This window comes from Diceros bicornis, chromosome 13 (genome assembly GCF_020826845.1).
Source record: "Diceros bicornis minor isolate mBicDic1 chromosome 13, mDicBic1.mat.cur, whole genome shotgun sequence".
NCBI classification, from domain to species: domain Eukaryota; kingdom Metazoa; phylum Chordata; class Mammalia; order Perissodactyla; family Rhinocerotidae; genus Diceros; species Diceros bicornis.
Genome location: NC_080752.1, coordinates 42639670 through 42665129, shown reverse-complemented (window position 1 = coordinate 42665129; position 25460 = coordinate 42639670). Strand labels below are relative to the sequence as shown.

General features: G+C 48.9%; 2 protein-coding genes across 2 annotated transcripts; both read left to right on the top strand.

The window, feature by feature from the left end:
* Positions 1-6567: 6567 nt before the first annotated feature.
* On the top strand, positions 6568-14834 carry GPATCH3 (G-patch domain containing 3). The gene is made up of 7 exons (XM_058553333.1): positions 6568-7008; positions 9744-10168; positions 11904-12078; positions 12418-12477; positions 13083-13204; positions 13342-13469; positions 13979-14834. The coding sequence occupies exons 1-7, from the start codon at positions 6573-6575 to the stop codon at positions 14193-14195; spliced, it is 1563 nt and encodes a 520-aa protein (XP_058409316.1). The 5' UTR covers positions 6568-6572; the 3' UTR covers positions 14196-14834.
* A 57-nt stretch (positions 14835-14891) lies between these two features.
* Positions 14892-24042, top strand: GPN2 (GPN-loop GTPase 2). Its single transcript, XM_058553347.1, has 5 exons — positions 14892-15464; positions 16344-16500; positions 18650-18810; positions 20152-20282; positions 23664-24042. The coding sequence occupies exons 1-5, from the start codon at positions 15054-15056 to the stop codon at positions 23734-23736; spliced, it is 933 nt and encodes a 310-aa protein (XP_058409330.1). The 5' UTR covers positions 14892-15053; the 3' UTR covers positions 23737-24042.
* Positions 24043-25460: the final 1418 nt, after the last annotated feature.

Genomic DNA, 25460 nt, shown 5'->3' with positions numbered 1-25460 from the left:
CAGCTCCTGCCCCAGGCTCCCTCTCACCTCAGTGAGAGTCAGGTCACAGCCAACGAGGAAAATGAAGCTGCCCATTCCAAAATTGAAACAGACAAGGTCATTGGAATTTCTGCAGTTTGGAATCATTCACTTCCCCCATTCCTGCAGCCCACAGAAGAGGGTGGTCCATTGTTCTCTGATCCGGAGGGGGCAAGGGACCCAGTGCTGGCCTGGCAGCTCCTTGGAGGCCAAGGCAGGCCAGGTTTAGCTGCCATGCCAGCTGGTGAAGTCTGAAACACTTTCATGATAGTTGGTTCACAGTCACTGCCCTGAGCCCCCCCGAGCTCCTTCCACTGCCCCTCTGCCCCAGCCCTTCTCCTGGAATCCAATCCCATTGTCCAGCAACTAGAGAGGCAATGCTTGGGTGGCCACGGCCTCCAGGGCTGCTCCATTCAGTGCCTGGCTTGTGTCCATTCTGATTGGTCGATGTCTGTGCCTCACGGTTTGTTAAATATTTTGAATATCCCCCAAGTCAGGACGACTGAGCTGCAGGGTGGGCAGGAGGGAATGATAACAACACACATGCCTACAGGACCCCCTTTCAGGCCTCCTCCTTTCTCCAGCAATAAGGCCTACCGACCAGGCCCCAACCCCTTCATCACCACAGTTTGGATTCTTCTCATGAAGGCTAAGTTAATTATTGTTCAATGAGAGGTCATTCACTTGGGGACAACAGTCTAGGAGTCGTCATTCAGGCCTCTCCCTAAGGCCCCCAGGATAGGGACCACAATTGAATTGGCCATGTACCCATTATGGGAACCTAGTGCCAGCAGCAAGGGCACCCCTGTGCCTTACCCAATCACCCACTCATCACTCTGACACCCAATGAGACAGAAACACACAGCTCGGACCCCACAACAAAGACACACGCAACTCAGATCTATGACTCTCTCATATACACACTAAGACATACAATGCAGATACACCTACACAGACCCATAAAACAGACCCTCCAGCTGCCCACACACAGCAAAGAAATGCACAGCCCATGTACACTCACTCGGTGACATACAGCGAACTCAAACACATTCACAGAACAGAGACACACACCCAAGCCAGATGTTCATACATACTCCCCTGCGCCCAAGGGTGGGGCACACCACACGGAGGCACTCTTACACGAGGGCATGTTTTCCATCTTCTGTATGTCACAATAAAAGGAAAAGTGGCCCCCAAAGTAGGTAAATCTGTGTCTGCACATCTTCAGGGTCTACCCAGAGCCTGCAAATCCAGGTCAAACTGCTCTGCCTGGTGTTTGGGGTCCCAACTAACCAATCACGCCCTTTCCCCGTGGTGACCCCAATATCCACCCTCCTCTCAGACAGGCCATGCCCTGCTCACCAACTCCCCCCATCCAGGACCTAATCAAATCCCTAAATAGAAGCATCCTTTAGAGCCCAGAACAAGCCTGGGATCCCTTCACTCCCTCACTGCCCACCAGAACCCCCAGACCCAGACCTCAGGTCCCCAGGCACCTCTCCTTGCCCTGCCCCTCCCAGCACTGCGGCACACATCGCCCCATCTCGCCTTGCAGATGCCTAAGGTAACTCTTTCAAGAGCAGACACCTTGTCTCCCCATAGGAGCCAAACCCAGCAGACTCAGAGATTTCGGGTCATTCCATCTTTTATGTCCCTTCACTAACTGCCCCCATTAGTTTACTCTTGCACCTCTCTGAACCCTCAGACTGAGTCTTCCTGCCTCTCAACCCTCCCCTCCTCCAACCCTGAACAGCCATTGGAAAGTGCTTGTCTCTACTACTCACTCCAGCCTTTTCCCTCAACTTATCTAATGTTTCCATCATCAATAGCTTCCCTTCTTAGCCCTACCTTGCTCCATCGTAAATTTCTTCTCTACCCCTCCATATGGCCCAGGAGCTACACTTCTGTCTGTTTCTCGTCTATGTCTCTTGAGTCATCCTCTGTGCCAGGAACATAAATAAAGACAAATCTAGCACAACTAAAGAGAATTAGAGTACGATGAAGTTAGAGCAATATACTTTCTCCACGAGACTGCGGGCTTTCCAAAGGTGGGGGTTTGTGTCTCCATTATCAGCATCTTAGGAGTGGGACTGGTGTCTCAACAACCAGAGAGGGTAAGAGGAGGAAACAGGCTCAGACAGGGTATGCAACCTACTCAAGGTCTGGACAGATCACTATCTGTGCTGGGATTTGAACTCAGGCCTATGTGACTGTGGAGGCTGAGCTCTCACCACCAGCACAGGCTGGAGTGAGTCATGGCCAGGATCAGGCTGTCTGGAGCCAGCTCAGCCACTGTTTACTGACTGTCTACCTCTCAGCCATGATCCCTGTCCTCAGGCCCAGCCAGGGATGACTCACTAGGAAGCAGGAGAGTGGCTATGGCTCTGGGTCAGCCTCGGGTACCATTTTATTATCATCATTATCTCTACCTTCATTAGCCAAATCATTGACTGCTTATTAAGCAGTCAGGCCACTGACATGTGGCCTGTGCTGACACACCCTGCCCTTGGGGCAGTCACGTATCCTAGAACCTATGATGCCAGCAAAAAGCCATCACCTACCATCCATGCTTCCATTCATGCCACCATTCAACATCTCTCTTGACGTCCACTTGTACCAGATGCTGTGCTAGATGCCGAGGGGCACCAAATAGATATGATACTGTCCCTGCCTTCATCGAACATCCTGTCTATAACAGAGAGAGACACATAAGTAATTGTAACACCAAGTGATCTGAACTGTGATAGAGGGACGTACAACGGGCAGGAGGAGCTCAGAAGATGAAGTGATTAAATCCGCCTGGAGGTGAGAAAAATTCTTCAGCCAAGTGGTGACAGCTTTGAGCTAAAGAGATTGCTTGTCTTAAACTTTATATAAATGGAAACATATAGCATGTACTTTTTTGTGTTTGTCTTCTTTCACTCAATACTATGTCTGAGATTCATTCTGCAGCAGTAACGCATTCATTTTCATTGTTGTAAAGTATCCCATCACACTACTATTCATTTATCCATTATACTGCTGATGAACATTTGGCTCATCAAGTAATATTGCTAGGGTTATTCTTGCACACATTTTTTGGTGCACAAAGGTTTGTAGATCTGTTGCTATATAACAACTGGAACTACCGACTTGTAGAATGTGTGCTCAGGGCCGGCCCCGTGGCTTAGCGGTTAAGTATGTGCGCTCCGCTGCTGGCGCCCCAGGTTTGATTCCAGGTGCGCACCGACGCACCGCTTCTCCAGCCATGCTGAGGCTGCGTCCCACATACAGCAACTAGAAGGATGTGCAGCTATGACATACAACTATCTACTGGGGCTTTGGGGGAAAAAATAAATAAATAAAATTATTAAAAAAAAAAAAAAAAGAATGTGTGCTCAACTTGAGTAGATCTTGCCAGTTTTTCAAAGTGGTTGTACCAATCTACACTTCCATTAGCAGATTTTAAAATCCAGATATAACACTGTCCCTATCCACAATTACCCAGATGCTCATTAGAACTGTTTTTATTTTTTTATTTCTCAAATAGATGTATATTTGTGATCACCACAAAGTAACCACTTGCTTTATTGCTTTTTGAAATATGAGTTATTTTCCCTTTTAAGATGTTTTTTATTAAATATTGAGTAAAACAAAATATTTATAAAGAATACATAAAGTATAAAGAATAACAGTACAATGAACCCTCATCATTGTTCTCTAGATCATTATTACCATCAACTTTGAAGTCCTTTCTAAATCTATCACCTCTCCCTAAGGGTAATAACAACCCTGAATTAATAACTACCCTGAATTTTGGATGAATCACTTCTTTACTTTTCTTTATGGTTTTAAAGCATACTTATTTATGTGTCCCCAAAAAATATTTTTTAGTTTGTATTTTTTGAACTTTATATAAATGGAATAATTCTGTTTTCTGACTTATTTTCTTTTTTAATAATTTTATTTATTTTTTTTCCCCCAAAGCCCCAGTAGATAGTTGTACGCCATAGCTGCACATCCTTCTAGTTGCTGTATGTGGGACGCGGCCTCGGCATGGCCGGAGAAGCGGTGCGTCGGTGCGCGCCTGGGATCTGAACCCGGGCCGCCAGCAGCGGAGCGTGCGCACTTAACCGCTCAGCCACGGGGCCGGCTCCCGACTTGCTTATTTTCAATCAACATAATGTACCTGAATAATAGTACTAAATGCCAATTTTTTTCTCTTACAAACACTGCAGTTATGAATATTCATATATACTGTCAAATAAAAAACATCTGGACTTAGTAAAGAGAGACTTTACTTGAAACGATTGTTGCAAGGGAGGAAAGGAACTATTGCAGTACGGAGAGAGAAGCTGTTGCAATGGGAGGATGCTCTGCCCATAAGACCTGCACATGTCTCAAGAATTAGGCAAAGAGAGTTTTTCTTTCATAGGGAGGTATAAACAAGGCTAGAAAGAACTGGGTGTGCAGAAGTGGGATGACCAGGGGTGGCACGATGGGACAGTAGATCAGAGAATGTTTTCCCTTGAGGCCAGCCTTTTCTCAGGAGAGGCTATTAAGGAGGGGTTGTGCGCTGGCTCAAGCTAAGTGGGAGGGGCAGGGGGCGCAAAGTTCAGGGACCTGGGGGAAAGAAAGCTCAACGAAAGTTTGGTTAACAAGTATTTTGTTCTGATTGATCAGTGGGGACAAGCAGTTCATCTACGCGTTTTCAAGGCAGAGAATTGGAATTTGGAGTTTGTGTCTAGCCTTGTCATGGGTAAACAAGGGGGCACCCATGAGTTTTATCTAAGTCATATCATGCAGGGTGTTTCTTTACAGTAATCTGTGTTCCAGAACACAAAAAGGTGGGAGGGGTTTCCTAACCTTGGCTCTTTTCCAGGATCACAGGGCTTAGCTAAAGTTCAACACTGTCAGTACATTTCCTGATAAACATATGCAAGAATTTCTTTAAAGTATATATCCAGAAGTGGAATTGGTGGGTCAAAAGATATGTGTAGTTTAAGGCAAATGAAACCGGGATCAAAATGAATAGGGAACCCACCAGCTGGGAAAAAATATTTGCAAACCATATATCTGAGAAGGGATTAATCTCCATAATACATAAAGAACTCACACAATTGAATAACAAAAAAACAAACAAACCAATCAAAAAATGGGCAGAGGAAATGAACAGACACTTCTCCAAAGAAGATATACAAATGGCCAATATGCACATGAAAAGACGCTCAACATCACTAGTCATCAGGGAAATGCAAATCAAAACCACACTAAGATATCACCTTACACCCGTTAGAATGGCTATAACCACCAAGACAAAAAGCAACAAATGGTGGAGAGGCTGTGGAGAAATGGGAACCCTAATCTACTGCTGGTGGGAATGCAAACTGGTGTAGACTCTATGGAAAACAGTATGGAGATTCATCAAAAAATTAAAAATAGAAATACCTTATGATCTAGCTATCCCACTGCTGGGTATCTACCCAACGAACCTGAAATCAACAATCCAAAGAGGCTCACGCACCCATATGTTCATCGCAGTATTATTCACTATAGCCAAGACATGGAAGCAACCAAAGTGTCCCTCAACTGATGATTGGATAAAGATGTGGTACGTATATACCATGGATGCTACTCAGCCATAAAGAAAGACAAAATCGTCCCATTTGCAACAACATGGATGGACCTGGAGGGTATTATGTGAAGTGAAATAAGCCAGAAAGATAAAGACAAGCAGGGCATGATTTCACTCATATGTGGAAGATGAACCAACACACACACAGATAGAATTGTTTGGTGGTTACCAGGGGCTAGGGGGGTGGGGGGGTGGGCACAAGGGGTGGAGGGATGCACTTATATGGTGACTGATAAACAATAATGTACAACAAAAATTTCACAATAAACAAACAAACAAACAAAAGGATATGTGTAGTTTCACTTTTACTGGGTGATGTCAAATTGTTTTCCAAAGTACCAGTCTACACTTCTACCAACTGTATGGGAGCTCCAGTTGCTCCATACCTTCATCGACACTTGAGGATTTCAAAATGTTTGCCAATCTGGCGGACGTGAAGTGGGTCTCATCGCATTTCCTTGATTATTAATGAGACTGAGCATCTTTCATTGTTAATTCGACGTGTTTCTCTTCTGTGAAGTGGCTTCGCCCCACTTTTCAAATGGGTTGTTTATCTTTTTCTTACTGATTTGTGGGAGTTCACCAATACGTTTTGTAAGAATAAACCGATGAACGACTGAAAAGCTATGAACTGAGATTAGGTTTGGGAGATCCCCAACAACTAACAATCTTAAAAACTGCCCCTCCCGAAGCTTCTAATTTGATCCTCTTTAGATCCTTATGAAAGGCTCTGTAACCCCATTTCTCAGGTGAGTTTTTCCATCATTGCAGGCTTCTCTCTGTGGGAAAGGGACCGGAACAACATATCCCAGACGTTGCACTTCCACAACCCCGGCGGACTAACCCCCGGTTATACAGTACTGTTGCAACGCGCACAACTCCGGGCTACTCGAGATGTTCTCGCGAGAGTTGGTTCCAGCTGATCATGTGACAACCCAAGATGGCGGTGCCCAGCGAGGCGGAGAAAGAGGCAGAAGTTTACTTAATAGTGAGCGGTATACCCTCGCAGTTGCGCTCTGCCCAGCTACGGAGCTACTTTAGCCAATTCCGGGAACAGCGCGGCTGTGGCTTTCTCTGTTTCCACTACCGGCATCGGCCGGAGCGGGCCCCTCCCCAGGCTGCTCCTGACTCTACCCAAACTCCTACTGCCCAGGTTCTCGCCCAGACTTCAGTCACCGATGCCCGCGCTCTCTCCAGTCGGCAGTCTGCTCCCTCCCAGACCCGCACCTGCTGCTGCGTCATCTCGGTACAGGGAGCGGCTCAAGCTCAGAGGCTTCTTCGCATGTACTCGGGCCGCCGGTGGCTGGATTCTCAAGGGATTTGGTTGCCGGGTCGTTGTGTCATCCGCAGGCTTCGGCTACCTACTGAGGCATCAGGTACGGGTGAGAAAGACAATAAACTGAGCCTCCGGGCCCTGGAACAGAGGCATCTCTCTTGAGGGATGATGAGGACAAGTCACGTCTCTGGTTACGAGTCTTTAGTTTTGGTCGTTTCTGGATAGAGCTTCAAGCTCAACTTGCACATTAGTTTACCTCAGGGAGAAACAAAACCAGAAAGAGGCTTATTCAGATGATCTTCTGTTTTCCAATTTGTTAGATCCCGCCTGAGACCCTTTACTCTGAGGGGTTGATTTTGCACTGACACAGAAGGGAAAAAAGGAAATCAAGTTTCTAAAACTCTTATTGTCTTTTTTTTTTTTTTATTACGGAGGTAACACTGCTTTATAACATGATATTGCTGGGAAAGAGGGAGAATGCCCCCCTCTGCCCTTTCCCTTAAGGTTCTTCTGGCTGGCCAAATAATTAACAAGACAGGTTCGCAGGAGAAAATAATACCAAGTTTAATAACATGCGTACGTGGGAGAAACCAGGGAAACTGAGTTTCTCAACACAATGGCAGAGATTCTCATCTTAAATACTATCTTAAGCTAAAGACAAAGGAGGATGTTGGGGGTGGGTTGTGTTTTGGGATTTCAGAGGGGAAGAAGACAATTTACATGAAGAGGGAAATGTAAATGTTTGTCAGACAATGCTTTGCATGGCTACCTATAGAGAATGTGGCTGGAGAAACAGGAATTATAGTAATCAAGAGTATGTAGATTTAAGTCTTCTTCTGTCCTGATAAGAGTTTTCACAGATAAGGTCATCCCCTGCTCTTCCCACTACATAGAGGGAGATACCTTTACAAATGTAAATATTTGGTAAACAGAACTTTGCTTAGCAAGGACCCTGCCAGCCTATCTACACGCAGAGTTAAATTCCTTTAGGCAGTTTGGGGGAGGTCAAATGTCCGTCAGAGAAAACAATCAAGGTAAAGAGATATATTTCAGGGTGGCCAATTTTGATCTCCCACGATATAAATTTCAGATGTATGTCATTATATTCCGATTTCTGTGTAGTCTTAGTGTCCTTCTTTATTGCACTCTTTGTTGCTCACCACCCAGTCTTCTCTTGGCAAGATGCAAATGAAGAGACGCTATCTTTTCTCACAACAGCTCCCATTTTCATGGGAAATCACTTTGATGGGGAACAGGAAACACAGTGCAGAGCCCTCTCATTCATTCATTCAATAAATCTAGCTTTTGTTGCTAGACCTAGTGTGACTCTAGCTGGTATGCAGAGAACAGTTGGGCGCAGTCTGTGCTCAGAATCCAGAGGGGAAGACAGATTTGTAAAGAGGTAATTGTCACAGAGATGCCATTTTTTTTTTTTTAACTCTTTTTTTTTTTTTAATTTATTTTTCCTCCAAAGCCCCAGTAGATAGTTGTGTGTCATAGCTGCACATCCTTCTAGTTGCTGTATGTGGGATACGGCCTCAGCATGGCCGGAGAAGCAGTGCGTCGGTGCACGCCCGGGATCCGAACCCAGGCCGCCAGTAGTGAAGCGTGCGCACCCAACCGCTAAGCCACGGGGCCAGCCCAAGATGCCATTCTAATTGTTAACATTTACTGAGCAGTTCCTGTGTACTTACTAGGCACTGTTCTAGGCTTTTCATTTCCTTATTGACTCCTCACAACAGTTCTCTAAGGTAGGAGCTATTCTTACCCATTTTATTTATTTATTTATTTATTTATTTTATAATGTTATTTATTTATTTATTTTTTTCCCCAAAGCCCCAGTAGATAGTTGTATGTCATAGCTGCACAGCCTTCCAGTTGCTGTATGTGGGACTCGGCCCCAGCATGGCCGGAGAAGCAGTGCGTTGGTGCGTGCCCGGGATCCGAACCCGGGCCGCCAGCAGCGGAGCTCGCGCACTTAACCGCTAAGCCACGGGTCCGGCCCTATTCTTACCCATTTTATAGGTGAGGAAACTGAGGGATGCAGAAGTTATGTTACTTCTCCAAGGTTACAGAGCTAGTAAGTAGCGGAGTCACCATACAAACCCAGGCATTTTGCTCCAGAGCCTTTGCTCTTTATCACCAAGTGCTGTGAGATGACAGAGAGAGAAACCAGTTCCCTAGAGGGATCAGAAAATGTGGCTTTTCACGTGGATCTTGAAGGATAAACAAGAGCTTGTAGGAAAAAATAGTGTTCAAAGTAAATGGCATGTGCAAAGACACAGAGATGTGAAAGCCCATAAAACTTTCAGGGCATGTTAAACTGGTTTGGTTGGAGCACATGGTGTGAGTGTTGGTAGCAGTTGAGAATCAAAAGGTCAACAGGAACCAGATCTGGAAGAAGCTTGTGTGCTTAGCTGAGGTGATGAGAAATGGCATACGGGCCGGCCCCGTGGCTTAGCGGTTAAGTGTGTGCGCTCTGCTGCTGGCGGCCCGGGTTCGGATCCCGGGCTCGCACCGACGCACTGCTTCTCTGGCCATGCTGAGGCCGTGTCCCACATACAGCAACTAGAAGGATGTGCAACTATGACATACACCTATCTACTGGGGCTTTGAGGGGAAAATAAATAAATAAATAAATTTATAAAAAAAAAAAAAGAAATGGCATAAAATTACTGGGTGATCTGGTCAAGGAATGGAGGAAGGGACTCTGGAGAAGTTTGAAAGGGAGGAACAGCATTAGGCTCAAGGATTTAAACCTTGACCGATTTCTGGCTCAGGTGTTGCTGGAGGCTTCTAGGTTTCAAGAGCCATTCTTCTCCCTTGCTTCCCAAGGTTTGGGCTCCTTTCCCTTCAAGACCCGGAAGGAGCTGCAGAGTCGGAAGGCTAAGAATGAAGCCTTCACCCTGGCCGACCTGAGGCAACTACCAGAGCTGAATCCACCAGTGCTGATGCCCAATGGGAATGTGGGGACTCCCCTGGGGGTCTTTTTGGAGTTGATCCGGGCCTGCCGCCTACCCGCTCGGATCATCACCCAGCTGCAGCTCCAGTTCCCCAAGACAGGTTCCTCCCGGCGCTATGGCAATGTGCCCTTCAAGTATGAGGACTCAGAGACTGTGGAGCAGGAAGAGCTTGTGTACACCGCCGAGGGCGAGGAAATACCCCAGGGAACCTGCATGGAGGACATACCAGCCAGCCCCTGTGGAGAGCCCGAGGAGGAGGGGGAAAAGGAGGAGGAAGAAGAGTGGCACTCAGATGACGTGAGTACAGTGAGCCACCCTGTCCTTGCTGGCAGCTTAGAGGCCAAAGCATTAATAATACCACTCTTCAGCTGTCTATACAAGAGTTCTAAACCTGGGGTCCTCAGGAGGGTTCCAGAGAGTTAGAATTCCCTGACATTGAGTGTAAAACTGCAGTTACATGTGCAAATATGCGTGTCTTTGGGGAGAGGGGCCAGAACTTTTATCAGAAGATTCTCAAAGGGCTCTTCTTTTCATTCCCTCAGAAGGAATGTAAGGAGGCTCCTTTTCATAGATGAAAATCTACCAACCGTGAGATAAGATAATCTAAGGAAGTAGAGGCCAAGCTGGGATGTGAATCCAGTCCTCTTTGCTGCTTGTCTAACCTCTGTGTGCTTTCGTTACGTGGCTGAGAAGTCATCTCTATTTTCTGAGTTTGAGTCTGGATTTTATCAGTGAACTACAGTCATGCAGCACATAACGACATTTCGGTCAATGACGGACCGCATATACCACAGTGGTCCCGTGAAATTAGTACCATATAACCTAGATGCATAGTAGGCTATACCCTCTAGGTTTGTGTAAGTACACTCTGTGAGGTTCGCACGACAAAATTGCCTAACGACACGTTTCTCAGAATGTATCCCTGTTAAGCAACGCGTGGCCGTAAACATTTCTTCTACTCCTTTCTCTGTACTTGGTTGTTCATCCATAAAAATCAGGAGAGATGTGATTTGTTGGGAAACTTTTGTTTTATGTATACTCTGGGTAAAAAGTAATCCACCTATGTCTTCAAAGCTCCCAGTCCAGAGTTGCTAACACATCTGGACTACATCCTTAGTCTGGTACTGTCCTGACTTTTCTCCAGCACCTGTTCTGCAGCAGTGAGTCCCGAGGCCTCTTGGAGTTTAACCAGGATAGGGGCCTCCAGGATTTCAAGCCAGGAGTCATCCTATCATTCCGCAAGTCCAGTCAAGCAGTGGTAAACACAGGGGCTAGTGCAGGATTCCAAAGACATTCCAGGACCTATTTCCTGCCCTCAAAGAGCCTTAAATCTCCTTGGAGAGAGAGAACCAGCAACTGGAAAGGCTGTATGGTGTGGCAACCCAGGTTTGAATGCTAGCTCTGCCACTCTCTGGGTGTACTATCTTGGGCAAATCACTTTACTCCTCTGAACCCAGGTTTCTTCATCTGTAGAATGGAAACAATGGTACTTCACGCATTGTTGGGGTGATTAAAAAAGCTGAGTTATGTGAAGGGCCTGACACACAGTAGACAATAGATATTAGTTCTCGTTCCTTCTGTCTTTGTGACATAATGTATAAAGGCCTAAACAGTGTGTACTGATTAGCACTGAGAAGTTCAGAGACAAGTGAGAGTGCTGTGGGCCTCAGTGTGGGGGGCTTCATGTAGGCTGTAGAACTGGAGGGATGAGGAGGATTTAAGCAAGTGAAGAAGAGAAGGTGGTGGGAGAGGAGGGCAGATGCTTCGGGCAGGGGGAACAACATGGCCAAAAGCACAGAGAGAAGAGTGAGTCAGGCTTGTGAGGGGAAGGAGCCAAGTATGTTGAGAAATGGGATGGAGAGATGTGTTGGTTAAGGCCTCAAGGGCCAAATATGTGCTGCTTCTCAGAGAAATTTGGAGGAATGGAGCTGAGGGCCCATCTCACAGGCCTCCTGTGCCTTGAGCTGCCCTCCTTGTGGGCATGAGGCCAAGAAGCTAGACAGACAGGTCACCTCTCCCCACCTTCTCCCAGGACGATGACCAGGGTGAGGAGTGGGAGCGGCATGAAGCCCTGCATGAGGACGTGACCGGGCAGGAGCGTACCACTGAGCGGCTCTTTGAGGAGGAGATTGAGCTCAAGTGGGAGAAGGGCGGCTCCGGCCTGGTGTTCTACACTGATGCCCAGTTCTGGCAGGAGGAAGAAGGAGGTAATTCTGGCACCCAGGCAAGGGCAGGAGGGATCCCTGCTGCATTCGCTCAGGACTGTCTGTTCCACATGGTGGCTTCCCTGGCAGTGAGCCTAAATAAAGTGCTAGGGAAGAGGCTTACTTTGATTTTATATGAAAGACCAGTCATCCTTTTTAGGGGTGGGGGATCAGTGGAGTGGAGAGAAAATGCCCTCCTGCAAATTCTGAATGACCCTCCCAGAGGAGATTTACAAATACAATCAAAAGCCACAAGTTCTAGAATGAATGTCTGAGTCTGGATTTAACTCTCAACAGAACTGAGTCCTTATCTCACTTTGCTTGATGCTTTCATATCTGCAGACTTTGATGAACAGACAGCCGATGACTGGGATGTGGACATGAGTGTTTACTACAACAGAGGTACTGGGCCAGGGGTTGCAGTACTGGGACGTGGAACTGGTGCCCTGGCCTTGCAGTGACACTTTACCAGAGCTGCTTAGCAGAGGCTGAGACAGGGGACCAGTTCCCTTGGTGTAGCCCACTGAGAGCATTCCTCTCTTAAAACATCTCTAGTTGAGTGCATTGAGTGCTGGTGTGGACAGAGCCTTTTTCCTTTCTTTGTGGAGGAAGCTGACTGGGGACAGCCCTCAGGGAGCTCTGGTTCTGCTGGGCAGGCCCTGGCAGAGTGGGAGGGTCAGGAGTTCAGGCTCTGCTTGAGTTTAGATCCTGCTGTCAAAAATCACCTGGGGGGACATAGGGGGTAGGAGGGGAAGACCTGGGTTCTAATTCTGTCTCTCATTTGTTGGCTCTATGATTTTTCTGCACCACAGTTTCCTCATCTGTAAGATGGGAGAGCCATGGTTCCTACTCTTGGCAAGCTCCCAGTCTAATGAGAGAGATAAAAATAAAGTAATAAAACACTATAAAGATGAATATGTAAATCTTGTGAGGAGGTCCTAGAAACCTGATTTTCCCCCTTTCTGCTGAAGAGAGACCCTTCCAAAAACTGGGCTCTGCTTCCTCAGGTGGTGGAGACAAGGATGCCCGAGACTCTGTCCAAATGCGTCTGGAACGGAGACTCCGTGATGGCCAGGAGGACGGCTGCATGATCGAACGCCAGGTGGGCACCTTTGAGCGCCACACCAAGGTGAGCACTGTGCCCAGCCCATTGACCCCTCTTTTTTCCTTTTCTACCCTTATTCCTTCTCTCCCGCCCCGCCCCCCCGCCCCCTCCGTCAAGAGACAGGAGCCCTGTCTCTTGAGTCTTCTCCCTCCCCTCTGCAGGGCATTGGGCGGAAGGTGATGGAGCAGCAGGGCTGGGCCGAAGGCCAGGGCCTGGGGAGCCGGGGCTCAGGGGTGCCCGAGGCCCTGGATAGTGATGGCCAGCACCCCAGATGCAAGCGTGGATTGGGGTGAGTATGGCTGAGGGACTTTGCTGGGGGCCTAAGCTAGCCTTTCAGCTGTACCCTAGTTTCTCCCTTCTCTCTGGTTTTGGGATGGGTGCTGGGGACTCAGGATGAACTTCAAAGTAGAGTTAGAAGGAAAAAGTAGGTCTGGCGCTGGTTTTTTTTAGACCAAACCCTAAGGCTTGACTGGACCATGGATCTCCTGAGGGAGTCGTTCCCCCTAGTCTGAGGAGTTTCGACTTGATAATTGCCAGTAGGCAGTGACTGTGAGTTACAGAGTGGTGACATTTGTTCTAAACTTTGTGTACTATTTAAAACAAAAGCAGTGTGTGAGGCCCCTGGTTGCTAGCACTGTCAATGGATGGATAAGGGGGCTGGAGAACAAAGATCCAGATTTAAAGCTCTGTCTTTGAGACAAACCTAGTATGTAGTAGCTACTTCCCTGTCCTTTCCCAGTCCCCTTACTGGGGTTTGAGAGAGAGCAGCCCTCTCACTGAGAGCCCTTTCTAATCCAGGTACCATGGAGAGAAGCTACAGCCATTTGTGCAACTGAAGAGGCCCTGTGGAACTGGCTTGGGCCTCATCTCCACCATCTACGATGAGCCCCTACCCCAGGACCAAGGGGAGTCGCTGCTTCGCCGCCAGCCACCCACCAGCATGAAGTTTCGGACAGACATGGCCTTTGTGAGGGGTTCCAGTTGTGCCTTGGACAGCAACTCAAAGCCTGAGTGACAGATTCAGGGGCTTCCTTAGTTAGGATCATTCATTACTGCACAGTGGCAGCCCCCTGCCAGATCTCCCACCAGAGCAGAAAGAACTCTGGGAGCAGCAACCTGCAGGACTTGTTCAGGGTGTTTTGTTCTGAACTTGCCTTTAGGCTCTCTACCTCAAGGGCATTTTTACAAAAAGCCCTCCTACCCCTCTGCCCTTTGATATTAGGGCTTAATGACGTCTCCTCTGTGGTCTCCTAAGCCTAGTTCCTGTTTAGGCTTGCCCGTGGCCTCCCCCAATACCTTGAGAAGCTGGACTGACTGTGGTTATCAGCACAGCCTTCCTTGGAGGGTCACCATGAAGGCCAGAAAGGCGGGGGAAGGGACCTGGGAAAGGAGAGGTTTGTGGGGCTGGGAAGAGACGATTTGGGGGCGGGCCCTCCAACGCCTCTACCCTTAACCGCCTGGGTCCGGAGAGTCCGCGGGAGGTGGTTGGGTCTGCGACCTAACGGGACGATAAAGGTTTCCACGGGATTTCTCTTTCTCTCCTGTTTTGGGCCGGGAGGAAGGTCAGGGAAATCCCGGGAAGAAGTTCCGCACACCCGGCCCTTCCCTCGCTGGGGGAGACACGCGGCGCCACGCCCCCCGGCGCCTAGCTGCGTCACCACGGCCAGGGCGGGGCTTCCTCCGGGCGCCGCCGTTTCCGACGTCGTCCGGAAGTCGGTGCTGGTCCTGTCAGTACCGGGCCCTTCGCGTTCCGTGTCTTCCTGCTGTTCCTCGTTAGGCGACCCCGGGCCTCGCCGCCGGCTCCCCGGAAGTTCCTCGCTCTAGGCTCTGGCGCGAGTGCCCTCTGTTTCCCCACGGAGCTCACGTGCGGCCCATGGCGGGGGCCGCTCCGACCACGGCCTTTGGGCAGGCGGTCATCGGCCCGCCGGGCTCGGGGAAGACCACGTACTGCCTGGGCATGAGTGAGTTCTTGCGCGCGCTGGGCCGGCGCGTGGCGGTGGTGAACCTGGACCCGGCCAACGAGGGGCTGCCGTACGAGTGCGCCGTGGACGTGGGCGAGCTGGTGGGGCTGGGCGACGTGATGGACGCGTTGCGGCTGGGGCCCAATGGCGGCCTGCTCTACTGCATGGAGTACCTGGAGGCCAACCTGGACTGGCTGCGAGCAAAGCTCGACCCTCTCCGCGGCCACTACTTCCTCTTCGACTGCCCAGGCCAGGTGGAGCTCTGCACGCATCACGGCGCCCTGCGCAACATCTTCTCCCAGATGGCACAGTGGGACCTCAGGGTGCGTCTCAGGTCTGGCAGGCCCACTTTGCAGATGGAGGAACTGAGACAGAGAGAAGGACAGATACCACGCCCCCAAGTTACATAGCGAGGTAGGGGCGAGTCGCTTTGCAGTAAAATAGGTGTGAGTTTGAATTCTGGCTCTGCCACTGACTCGCTGTGTGGTCTTGGATAGATCAGATTATTTCTCTGAACCTTAGTTTTCTCATGTGTAAAATGGACGTGCTAGTACCCAACTTGGGCTTATTAGAAGAGTGGAAGAGGTTATGTGGAAAATGGCATGGTGATTGTTGTTGTGACTTGGTGGGCAAAAGCAAGTGAAAGAATAGAGTTAGATGCAGTGGGAATTACGGGCGGCCCCATGGCTTAGCAGTTAAGTGTGCGCCCTCCGCTGCTGGTGGCCTGGGTTGGGATCCCAGGCGCGCATCAACGCACTGCCCACATAACAGCAACTAGAAGGATGTGCAACTATGACATAGAACTATCTACTGGGGCTTTGGGGGACAAAAAAAAGGAGGAGGATTGGCAATAGATGTTAGCTCAGAGCCGGTGTGCCTCAGCGAAAAGAGGAGGATTAGCACGGATGTTAGCTCAGGGCTGACCTTCCTCTCACACACACACAAAAAAAGATGCAGTGGGAATTGAACATTTGCCCCCTGGGAGGCTCAGTGCAAGGCATCATGTAAGAAAAAAATGCCCCGTTATCTCTTAGGAGAAGGAAATGAGTGTGGCTGTTAGAATGAAACAGAAGCAGGAGACGACTAATGGGGAGGGCTTGCACTCTATCCTCAGAAGTCCTCGATCTGATGGGGGAGACATAGGCCCTAATGGTCCCTGCCTCCCCAGGCCACTCTCACCCCGTCTCTTCCTCCCCTCCCAGCTGACTGCTGTCCACCTTGTGGATTCTCACTACTGCACAGACCCAGCCAAGTTCATTTCGGTACTATGTACCTCCCTGGCCACCATGCTGCACGTGGAGCTGCCCCACGTCAACCTCCTCTCCAAGATGGACCTCATTGAGCACTATGGGAAGCTGGGTAAGAGTTCCTGTTCTGGGCAGGCAAGGAGTAGGGCAGTGGCTGGGCCAGAGTGAAGCAGAGATCTCAGCTGAAGGAAGTGGCCTCCAGGGACATGCATGGCCTGGTGATAGTAGCCACAGACAGGTCCTGACCCTTGCCCGTTTATTTTGTGCCACTCTGTGCCAGATACTGTTGTCGGTTTGGGGGACAAGGGAGCTACGGATGGTGATATGTATTACGAAGGAATTAAAGTGATGGGACAGTGAGTGGTTGGGAGTGAGGGGAATGAGCACTGCCATCTGAGCTGAGACCCAAATGGTGAGAAGGAGCCAGCTAAGGGAGAACTAGTCTAGGCAGAGGGACTGGTAGAGGTAAAGGCCCGTAGGGAAAGAGCTTTTTATGTTCAAGGAAAAGGGGAGGGGGGGAGCCCAGGGTAGCTGGGATAGTGGTCAGGGGAAGGATGGTAGGAAGTGAGGTCAGAGAGGTGGGTGGGGGCCAGAACCTGTACTATTGAAACCCAGAGGAAAACCAGTGATGAATATTAAGCAAGGGAATAGCATGAACTGAAAAGGTCATTCTGGCTGCTTTGTGGAGAATGAATTGAAAGGGGTGAGAACAAAGACAGAGATCCTTCAGGTTTTTGCAGGAGCGCAAGCAGTGATAGCAGAAGTAGACAGAAGTACATAGACTCAAAACTTACCCAAGAAGTAGGATCTGTTAGTGGATTGGACGAGGAGACAGAGGAAGTAAGGATGACTCTCAGGTTTCTAACTGAGCGAGGGAACGGATGAGGATGCCATTTGTTGAGGTGAGGAAGATTGAAGGAGAAGCAGGCTGGTACAAGGCAGGGGAGTTGCCTAGGGGCCCAGTGGCCAGCATTTTTTCATGCAAAGTTAGTGCTCTACTGAGCTGGGGGCATTTAGTTCCGTAAATAGCATCTCCAGCCACAGAGAAACCTAGAGAAGAACAGCCAAAATGACCAGCCGTGAGTAGGAAGGGAGGTTGTGGGGGGAGTAACATGTCAGGGGCCTTGTCCAAGGAGGCCAACTGGCTGCCAGTCAGGACATGGAGGGGACGCCTCAGCCCAGAGTCCTGATCCATCTCTTGACAAGCCCAGAGGCCCCATTTTATCTAGGTCCGGATGTGCAGTCCTCTGAAGCCCCTGTCCCCCTTCACAGCCTCCAGCCCAGGTGGCTGCTTTGTGGTCCTCGACCTTTCTAGCTCTGACTCTTGCCAGTCATCCTCACAGGAGACTGAGGTGTAAACCAGATGAGGCAGTTGAGTCCCAAAGACATTACTTGAAGAGCCCAAGGTTAGTCACACAGCTAGTATGTTAGCTGAGATGAAGTCTAAACCCGTGTACCTGGCTCCAGTTTCTTAATTCTTGGTAAGAAACATACCTGTCAGGCGATCCAAGAAGTTTGTCGGAATGCCCAGGACATTCTTCCTTGTAGGCCCAGGGTGTCACTTTCTATTTAGAGCTGATTAGAACGCAGGAGGCAGGGAGTGAGTTGATATCCAACAGCCTGATTTCCTTAGCTCACTTTGGAACAGACCTGCTGAGTAGCCCAATTGCTTGAGTTTTCCAGGCAGAAATAGATAGTGCAGAGAGGCCCACTTTCCTTCTTTTAGTGGGAAGTTTGTATATATAGAACTGAGTCAGGAACCTCCGAGTCATCTAGTCTGGTCTCCTCATTTTACATGAAGAAGGAACTGGCCCAGAAAGGGAAAGTGATTTACCCACGAGGCCAGCCTGCTAGAATGTAGCATTCACTCAGTATCACCAGCATTTACAGAGTCCTTACAACGTATATGCTGGCTCCTGGGGGTACTCCCTGGCTGAGCTTCATGAGGTGGGGACCGAGCAGTGTTCTTGCTGCATGTTCGATATCGTTATTTACTACCATTGATCAAGGACTTCTCTGTATCAGGCACTGGGGTTTATAACATCTAATCCTCGCAAGAGCCCCATGAGGTGGGTACCTGCCTATATAGCTGGTAAATGGCAGAACCAAGTGTTTTTTTCTTAGTAACTTCGTTTCTCAACAAATATTTGTTGAATTAATGATTAAATGAAGGCAAAGGAAGAAGGAAAGAAAATATGGTCCCTGTCCTCGTGTCTTTAGCCTGATGCCAGCTGCTCCTGAGCACTGGTTTCTCTCCTTAGCCTTCAATTTGGACTACTACACAGAGGTCCTGGACCTCTCCTACCTGCTTGACCACCTGGCTTCTGACCCTTTCTTCCGCCACTACCGTCAGCTCAATGAGAAACTGGTGCAGCTCATCGAAGACTACAGCCTGGTTTCCTTCATCCCTCTCAACATCCAGGTACTGGGGACTAAGAGGCCTCTTCCCTTGGCTATAGGCTCTGACAGTACCTGGGAACTCACCAAGCCAAGGGTACAGGAGGCTTTGAGGGCTCAAACAGTGGTCTTTGTCCTTGGTTCGACTATCATTGGGGCCTCTTGGTTTTGGGACCAGGGGCTGTGGTGGGCAGGGTTCCAGTGAAGAAGGTGGACCAAACTTGGGCCTTATCTATTCTGTATTGCTGGGTTCTGTCTACACACATTCCCTCCTCAGTGTGAAAATGGATGAGTTCAGAAAGTCACTAGCAAGGGACTTGATCAAGGCCAGGGGCAAGTCTTTCAGGCTCCTTTAAGATGGGCAACTGCCTATTGACTTTGCAAAGTGGTACCCAACCCCTGTACCTCCCACCTTGCGTCCTGCAAAGGTAACCTGGGAGGCACAGGTGCATGTTAGAGGCCTTTCTGCAGTGAGTGGACTTGAGCGAACCTATCTCTTCCCTTTTTTTTTATTTTTTTATTTTTATTTTTTTAAAGATTTTATTTATTTATTTATTTTTTCCCCCAAAGCCCCAGTAGATAGTTGTATGTCATAGCTGCACATCCTTCTAGTTGCTGTATGTGGGACACGGCCTCAGCATGGCCGGAGAAGTGGTGCGTCGGTGCACGCCCGGGATCCGAACACAGGCTGCCAGCAGCGGAGCGCGTGCACTTAACCGCTATGCCACGGGGCTGGCCCTATCTCTTCCCTTTTTAATGCCACACTTTTCTCCTCTAAAATGAGAGGGTGAACTCTCTATAATATTAATCATAACAGCTACCACTTCTTGAAGGCTTTCTCTGCTGGGCAGTGTGCCAAGAACTGTCCATGTCTTATTTTGCTGTCTTCTCATCGTGTGATGTATGGACTGTTCTTAGCACTTTGATGTGGATGAGCAAAGAGGTTACATGCATATTTATTGGGTGCCTGCTCTTAGCAAAGTTCTGTGCTGGGCACTGGGGCTACCTCGAGAAATGAGTCCCTGACCTCAGAGGGTGCACAATCGAGTAGGGGAAGCAGATGAGTTAATAACTTGTTAGTAAGATGGTAGGATCACAGCTGCATTAGGGGTAAGCCCAGGGTACGATGGGTGTGCATAGAGGAACTTATCTGTTCTAATGTGGGTGGGTTGATGGGCAGGAAAGATGGGATGTAGCCAGGCCTCTGAGGACATGTGGAACTACTCCAGGCCAAGGAAGCTGCATGCACAGAGGCTTCATGAGGCAAGATCAGGGGGCTGTTTGGAGACTGCAGGCAATTTGGTACAACCTCAATTCCACATACTTCTGTTTCACTCATAGAGCTGTTTTTCTCCTCTCCACCCAGGACAAGGAGAGTATCCAGCGGGTGCTGCAGGCTGTGGATAAAGCCAACGGCTACTGCTTCGGGGTCCAAGAGCAGCGAAGCCTGGAGGCCATGATGTCTGCTGCAGTGGGAGCTGACTTCCATTTCTCCTCGTATCCTTGCTCTCTAGCCTCCCGGCCACAGCCAAGAGGGGGAGACATGGGGCTTAGGAGTGGCCACATCTGCCCTTGTAGATGACTGATTTCATGTTAAACAGTCGGGCTCCCTGGTGACTGTCTTTCATGTGCAAAGGCTGGTCCCTTAGAAGTCTTCAGGGTTGGTTGTACCTGAGGACAAGGGAGGATATTGTTCGGAAGGAGCAACAAGTACAGAGGCCCAGTAATGAAAGGGCATTGGTCATTTGAGAATGATTTGAGGGATTCAGTTTGCCTGGTGTCTTGAGTGTGAAGGGGAACGGGAAAAGCAGGGGTGCAGGGGAGGTAGACAGGGGTGGCGATGGAGGGCTTGAGTGCCCTGCTAAGGCGTGTGGACTTCAGCTCGTAGGTAGGCGGTGGGAACCAGCAGAGTATTGTTGAGCGGGGTGTGATTCAATCAGGTATACGTTTTTGAAAAGCTCCAAGTGTGGAAAAGGCATTTAAGGGATATGATTGGGAGCAGGAGGGTTTTTACAGTCTTTAGGTGAGAAGGGATGAAACAGTAGTAGTGAGAATAGAAAGAAGAATGTAGATTGGAAAAATATTGAGATAGACTACCAGAGCTGGTGACTAGATGGTTTGGGGATAGATGGAGCAGAATTTAGACTCCCAGGTTTCTGGCTTAGGCAGTAGTATGGGTGGTTGTGCTAGTCACTGAGGCAAGAAAATGGAGAGAAGGGGGCAGGTTTGTCACATGGGTGGAAGAGATGGGAGCTGGCAGACGTGCTGTGTTTGAGGGGGCCATGGGACAACCAGTGCTGTTCAGGAGGCAGCTAGACCTTCAGAACTGGAGCTAGCTTAGTGACTGGGTGGGTGGAGCTAACATGTGTGGGTGTCCCTCAGGTCACAGAGGCCACGTGAGGCAGGACAGGGAAGTCCAGGCCCTGTAGGCTGGTTTCAGAGATTTGACATCTATTCAGGATGCTGGAGACAAGGGGGGCTCCAGAGTCTGAGATACGGAGGAAAGTAATTCCAGCCAGCATTTACTGATTTGTGTCAGGCCCTTTCACATGCAGGATACAAGCTCACAGGGGAGCAGACGAGTTATAGATGGTGGCAGAAGAGTGTGTAGTGCCTGATGAAGCTGCCTCACACATGCAGTTAATGTTGGCAAATTCAAGTGCTTGTGCTCAGCAAAAAGGGAGGGGCAGTTTCAATAGTGCTGATATTTTGCACACTGTCTGTTATTTTATGCATTCATTTGTATTATACTGGATTCTAGTCATAAAACTGTATGCGGGGGGCCGGCCCGGTGGCGCAGCAATTAAGTGCGCGTGCTCTGCTTTGGCAGCCAGGGGTTTGCAGGTTCGAATCCTGGGCGCGCGCCGACGCACCGCTTGTCAAGCCATGCTGCAGTGGCGTCCCATATAAAGTAGAGCAAGGTGGGCACGTATGTTAGCCCAGGACCAGTCTTCCTCAGCAAAAAGAGGAGGATTGGCATTGGATGCTAGCTCAGGGCTGATCTTCCTCACCAAAAACAAACAAACAAACAAAAAAACCCCAAAAAACTGTGTATACTGTACTTAATAAATGATTTAAGGAATTTTCAAGGATATTTTTAACCATGTACATTCGTGCTGATTTTAGATTCTGCCTGCCACCTTAACCCCCTTAAGGTTCAACCTCACTCTATGTATAAGACAATAGGGATTGGTACAAAGAAGGGAAAAGTCAGCTCTCTGAGTGGGTAAGGAAAGCTTCATAGAGGTGGTGGCACTTGAGTTGCATCCTCTTAAAGGAAGGGTAGTCAGGCTGATTAAGAGGGAAAGGGGCTGGCCCCATGGCTTAGCAGTTGAGTGCACGCGCTCCGCTACTGGCTACCTGGGTGCGGATCCTGGGCGCTCACAGACGCATCTCTTCTCCGGCCATGCTGAGGCCGTGTCCCACATACAGCAACTAGAAGGATGTGCAACTATGACATACAACTATCTACTGGGGCTTTGGGGGACAAAAAAAAGGAGGAGGATTGGCAATAGATGTTAGCTCAGAGCCGGTCTCCCTCAGCAAAAAGGAGGATTAGCATGGATGTTAGCTCAGGGCTGATCTTCCTCACAAAAAAAAAAAAGGGAAAGGGAATTCAAGACAAAAACAACAGTATATACAAAGGTGAGGGGGTACAAGGTTAAGACTTGTCTGAAGGGTTGCAAGTAGAATGGCATGACTTGTGGGCAGGACAGGGCATCTGGCTGGGGAGCAGCAATAGGGCCAGACAGATGGGCAGATAAAATGCAGGGTTTCGTGTGCCCTGCTCAGGAATGCAGGCTTCAGGCGAGAGACAAGGTAGGTTTGAGATTACTGCAAGTCAAGCAGGATGGATTCCACTGATCTCAGGGCCGCCTTGCACAGGAGCATTACCTCCTGAGGAAAGGTGAAGGGAAGGAAGCACAGGTTCAGAGTCAGTTTGAGTAGGAGTGAGATGGATTTTGATGGATGGATCCATAAGAGATGGTAGAGAAAGGTCTGTAACCTAAACATCATTTGGTGGGTTATATACTCCACTTGCAGGATGTCATTTAATCCTCATTCAGTCCCCTTTTATAGATGAGGCATTTGGGGCTCCGAGAGTGACAAGTTCAAGGTCCCTCTCCCAGGATGTGTTGGAAGGTCAGTTCAAACCTTCGTTTCCCTGGTTGTAGAATCTCAATTTCTGACACTGGAATGATCTAGTAGAACAGCCATGGTGGCCAGCCTAGCGATGGTAACCCCCATCTCCTAGTCAGACCCCACACCCAGACCTCAGGCCAGCCAGCCACACAGGGCTCCATCAGGTGTCACAGGCTTTTCCTTTGTGAATCTGATTTGTGTCCTTCTTGCTCCCCTTTCTTGCTGTCCCAAGAGAAGTAGAAGGCACCCTATGGCCCATGCAGAAATTTGTCACTTTCTTTGAGCTCTCATGATTTCCCTCCCTGGGCAGAAGAAAAGAGATCACAAACATTTATTAAGCACCTAGTGTGTGCCAGGTGCTACGCTAGGCACTTTGTATTGTCTCATTTGATCCTCACAACTCTTATTTTAAAGATGAGGAAAAGGAAGCGGAAAAATCAGGATTTAAATCCACACGGTTATGTGCCATAATACAGAGCACTCTCTGGTCTTTTGATCCTCAGCATCGTGGGAAACAGGCGAATATAGGAGCATTTGGGTCTGGATGCTCTGAGGGGCTTCTCGGACTCAATTGGTCCCTACTGCCTGAAGCTGTAATTATGAAGAAGGGAGAGAGATGGAAGGAATCTACCAGACATGGTTGGAGGTGGGGCAGGGCATCAGTAGAGGTTAGATCCTGCCCAAACCAGTTCCCCGTCCTTGCTATGTTATCAACCTTGACACGTCCTTACTCAGCACCCTCGGCATCCAGGAGAAGTACCTGGCACCCTCAGACCAATCAGTGGAGCAGGAAGCCATGCAGCTGTAGCAACAAGCTGGGCTCTGGAGAACAGACGCATAACCCGGCCCTGGGGAAAGTGGCAGCTCCCAGTGAGCAGCAGACAGCTCAGCAGGCTGCAGATCCAAGAGCAGCCCTCCCAGCCAGAATTGGGCGGCTGGCGAGGGGACTTTCAGCCCTACAAAGGATTTCTGGCCAAAAGCCAGACATGGCACCAAGCAGAGCACCCTCTACACCCTCAGTGCTCATGAGCTCTGGGTGCTACTGCCAGGAATTCAGCACTGGCCCCACTCGGGTTATGATGGAATGTGCTATAATACAAGAGTCTATTTTCTACTTTTTGTGGCTTCCAAACTTTCTTCAACCATCCAGGCCAGGGAGTTGGGGCAGAACAAGGAAATGTCACCTTCCTTCAGAAGAATCCTATTTCTTCAGACTGGGCAGTGTTTCCCCCAAAGCACAGGATCATACTAGAGGACCATGCTCAGTTCCACTCGTGTGCTTTTGTTAATCTTCAGTTTTAACGGTAAACCTCAAGCTTGAGTTTTCACAGGCACTGCTTCCCAGCTAGATCTTAATAACATTTTATTTTCATGTATTTATTTCACAGATTTATTCTACTTTTGGCAACTGTTAATTTATTTTCCATTTATAGTAGTGATTGATTTTACTTGAAAAATGAAGTCATTTATACAAAGTGAGTTGTTTAAAGAAAAATATTAAGCATATAATATGACATCATGAGGGGGTGTGGCAAAAATCCAGATGGCTTGAAGATGGCAAATGCTGACTGGTGTACGCTTCCTGTGCTCTTCTTGCAACTGGTTGGATGTAATTTGTATTTTCAACCAGTAGGTGGCGTCTCAGGCTTATTTGTTGGCAGTTGTAGCCTAGAAGCAGAAGGGGACAGGTGGCAGTTGTGCCACAAGGCTGATTTGCAGACACTGGGTCCTGTTAACACACGCAAAGGGCTTGGCATTTTACAAAGTGCTTCCACACACATGGTCCTCGTGGTTCTGACAGCAACTCCTAGAGATGCAGACAAGATGGGGAAGATTACCAAGCCCAGCTTTACATGAGGAGACAGAAAGATGAAGAGTTGGAACTTCGGTCAGCCTGACTCTCTCATAGTCCACTTGGCTGACTTATTAATGATGAATACTTAATGGTGAAAAGTCACGGCCCTTCTCCCACAGGATTTATAGCCAATCAGAAGAAAGAATTTAGACACCTGTCGAGTACTACTGAATCATAAATCAAGGGCAGGTAGGTCACTGGTGGTTTGGGCAGTTGGAGAATTCATTTTAGGAAAATCTGTTCTGAAGTGGCATTGAGATGGGGGTGACTGAGATTTGCTTTCCAGTTTTGGCAGCCAGAGCAGAAGCTGGAAGAATGAGGGGCTGTAAGGAGGCTCCTGTGGCTGCAACAGTATGAAAGCAGCCAACCTCCGCTCCCACGCTTGGCCATAGAGGGGATAATAACTGGGTGCTGTTTCTTCAGCCTCTTTCATCTGAAGAGTTCAAAGAACCTCACCCCTATTAACACCCTGCACAGTAGGTGGAGAGTATCAACAGAGCAAGCCAGGGAAACTGAGGCCAGGAGGCACAGCCTGGGGCTGCCTGAGTCACCTGTGGGGCCTGAGCCCAGGAATCCTGACACCCAGGCTGCTGGACAAATCCCTCATCAGTTAGGGCATGAAGGTGAGTGGTGTGTTTTTGAAAATAGTACCAAGAGCTGTGGTCATGAGTTTGATG

Coding starts and splice junctions, on each gene's coding strand:
- GPATCH3 (XM_058553333.1), top strand. CDS start 6,573: ATGGCGGTGCCCAGCGAGGCGGAGAAAGAGGCAGAAGTTTACTTAATA. Junction 13,205..13,341: donor CCTTTGAGCGCCACACCAAG/GTGAGCACTGTG, acceptor TCCCCTCTGCAG/GGCATTGGGCGGAAGGTGAT. Junction 13,470..13,978: donor AGATGCAAGCGTGGATTGGG/GTGAGTATGGCT, acceptor TTTCTAATCCAG/GTACCATGGAGAGAAGCTAC.
- GPN2 (XM_058553347.1), top strand. CDS start 15,054: ATGGCGGGGGCCGCTCCGACCACGGCCTTTGGGCAGGCGGTCATCGGC. Junction 15,465..16,343: donor TGGCACAGTGGGACCTCAGG/GTGCGTCTCAGG, acceptor CTCCCCTCCCAG/CTGACTGCTGTCCACCTTGT. Junction 16,501..18,649: donor TGAGCACTATGGGAAGCTGG/GTAAGAGTTCCT, acceptor TTCTCTCCTTAG/CCTTCAATTTGGACTACTAC.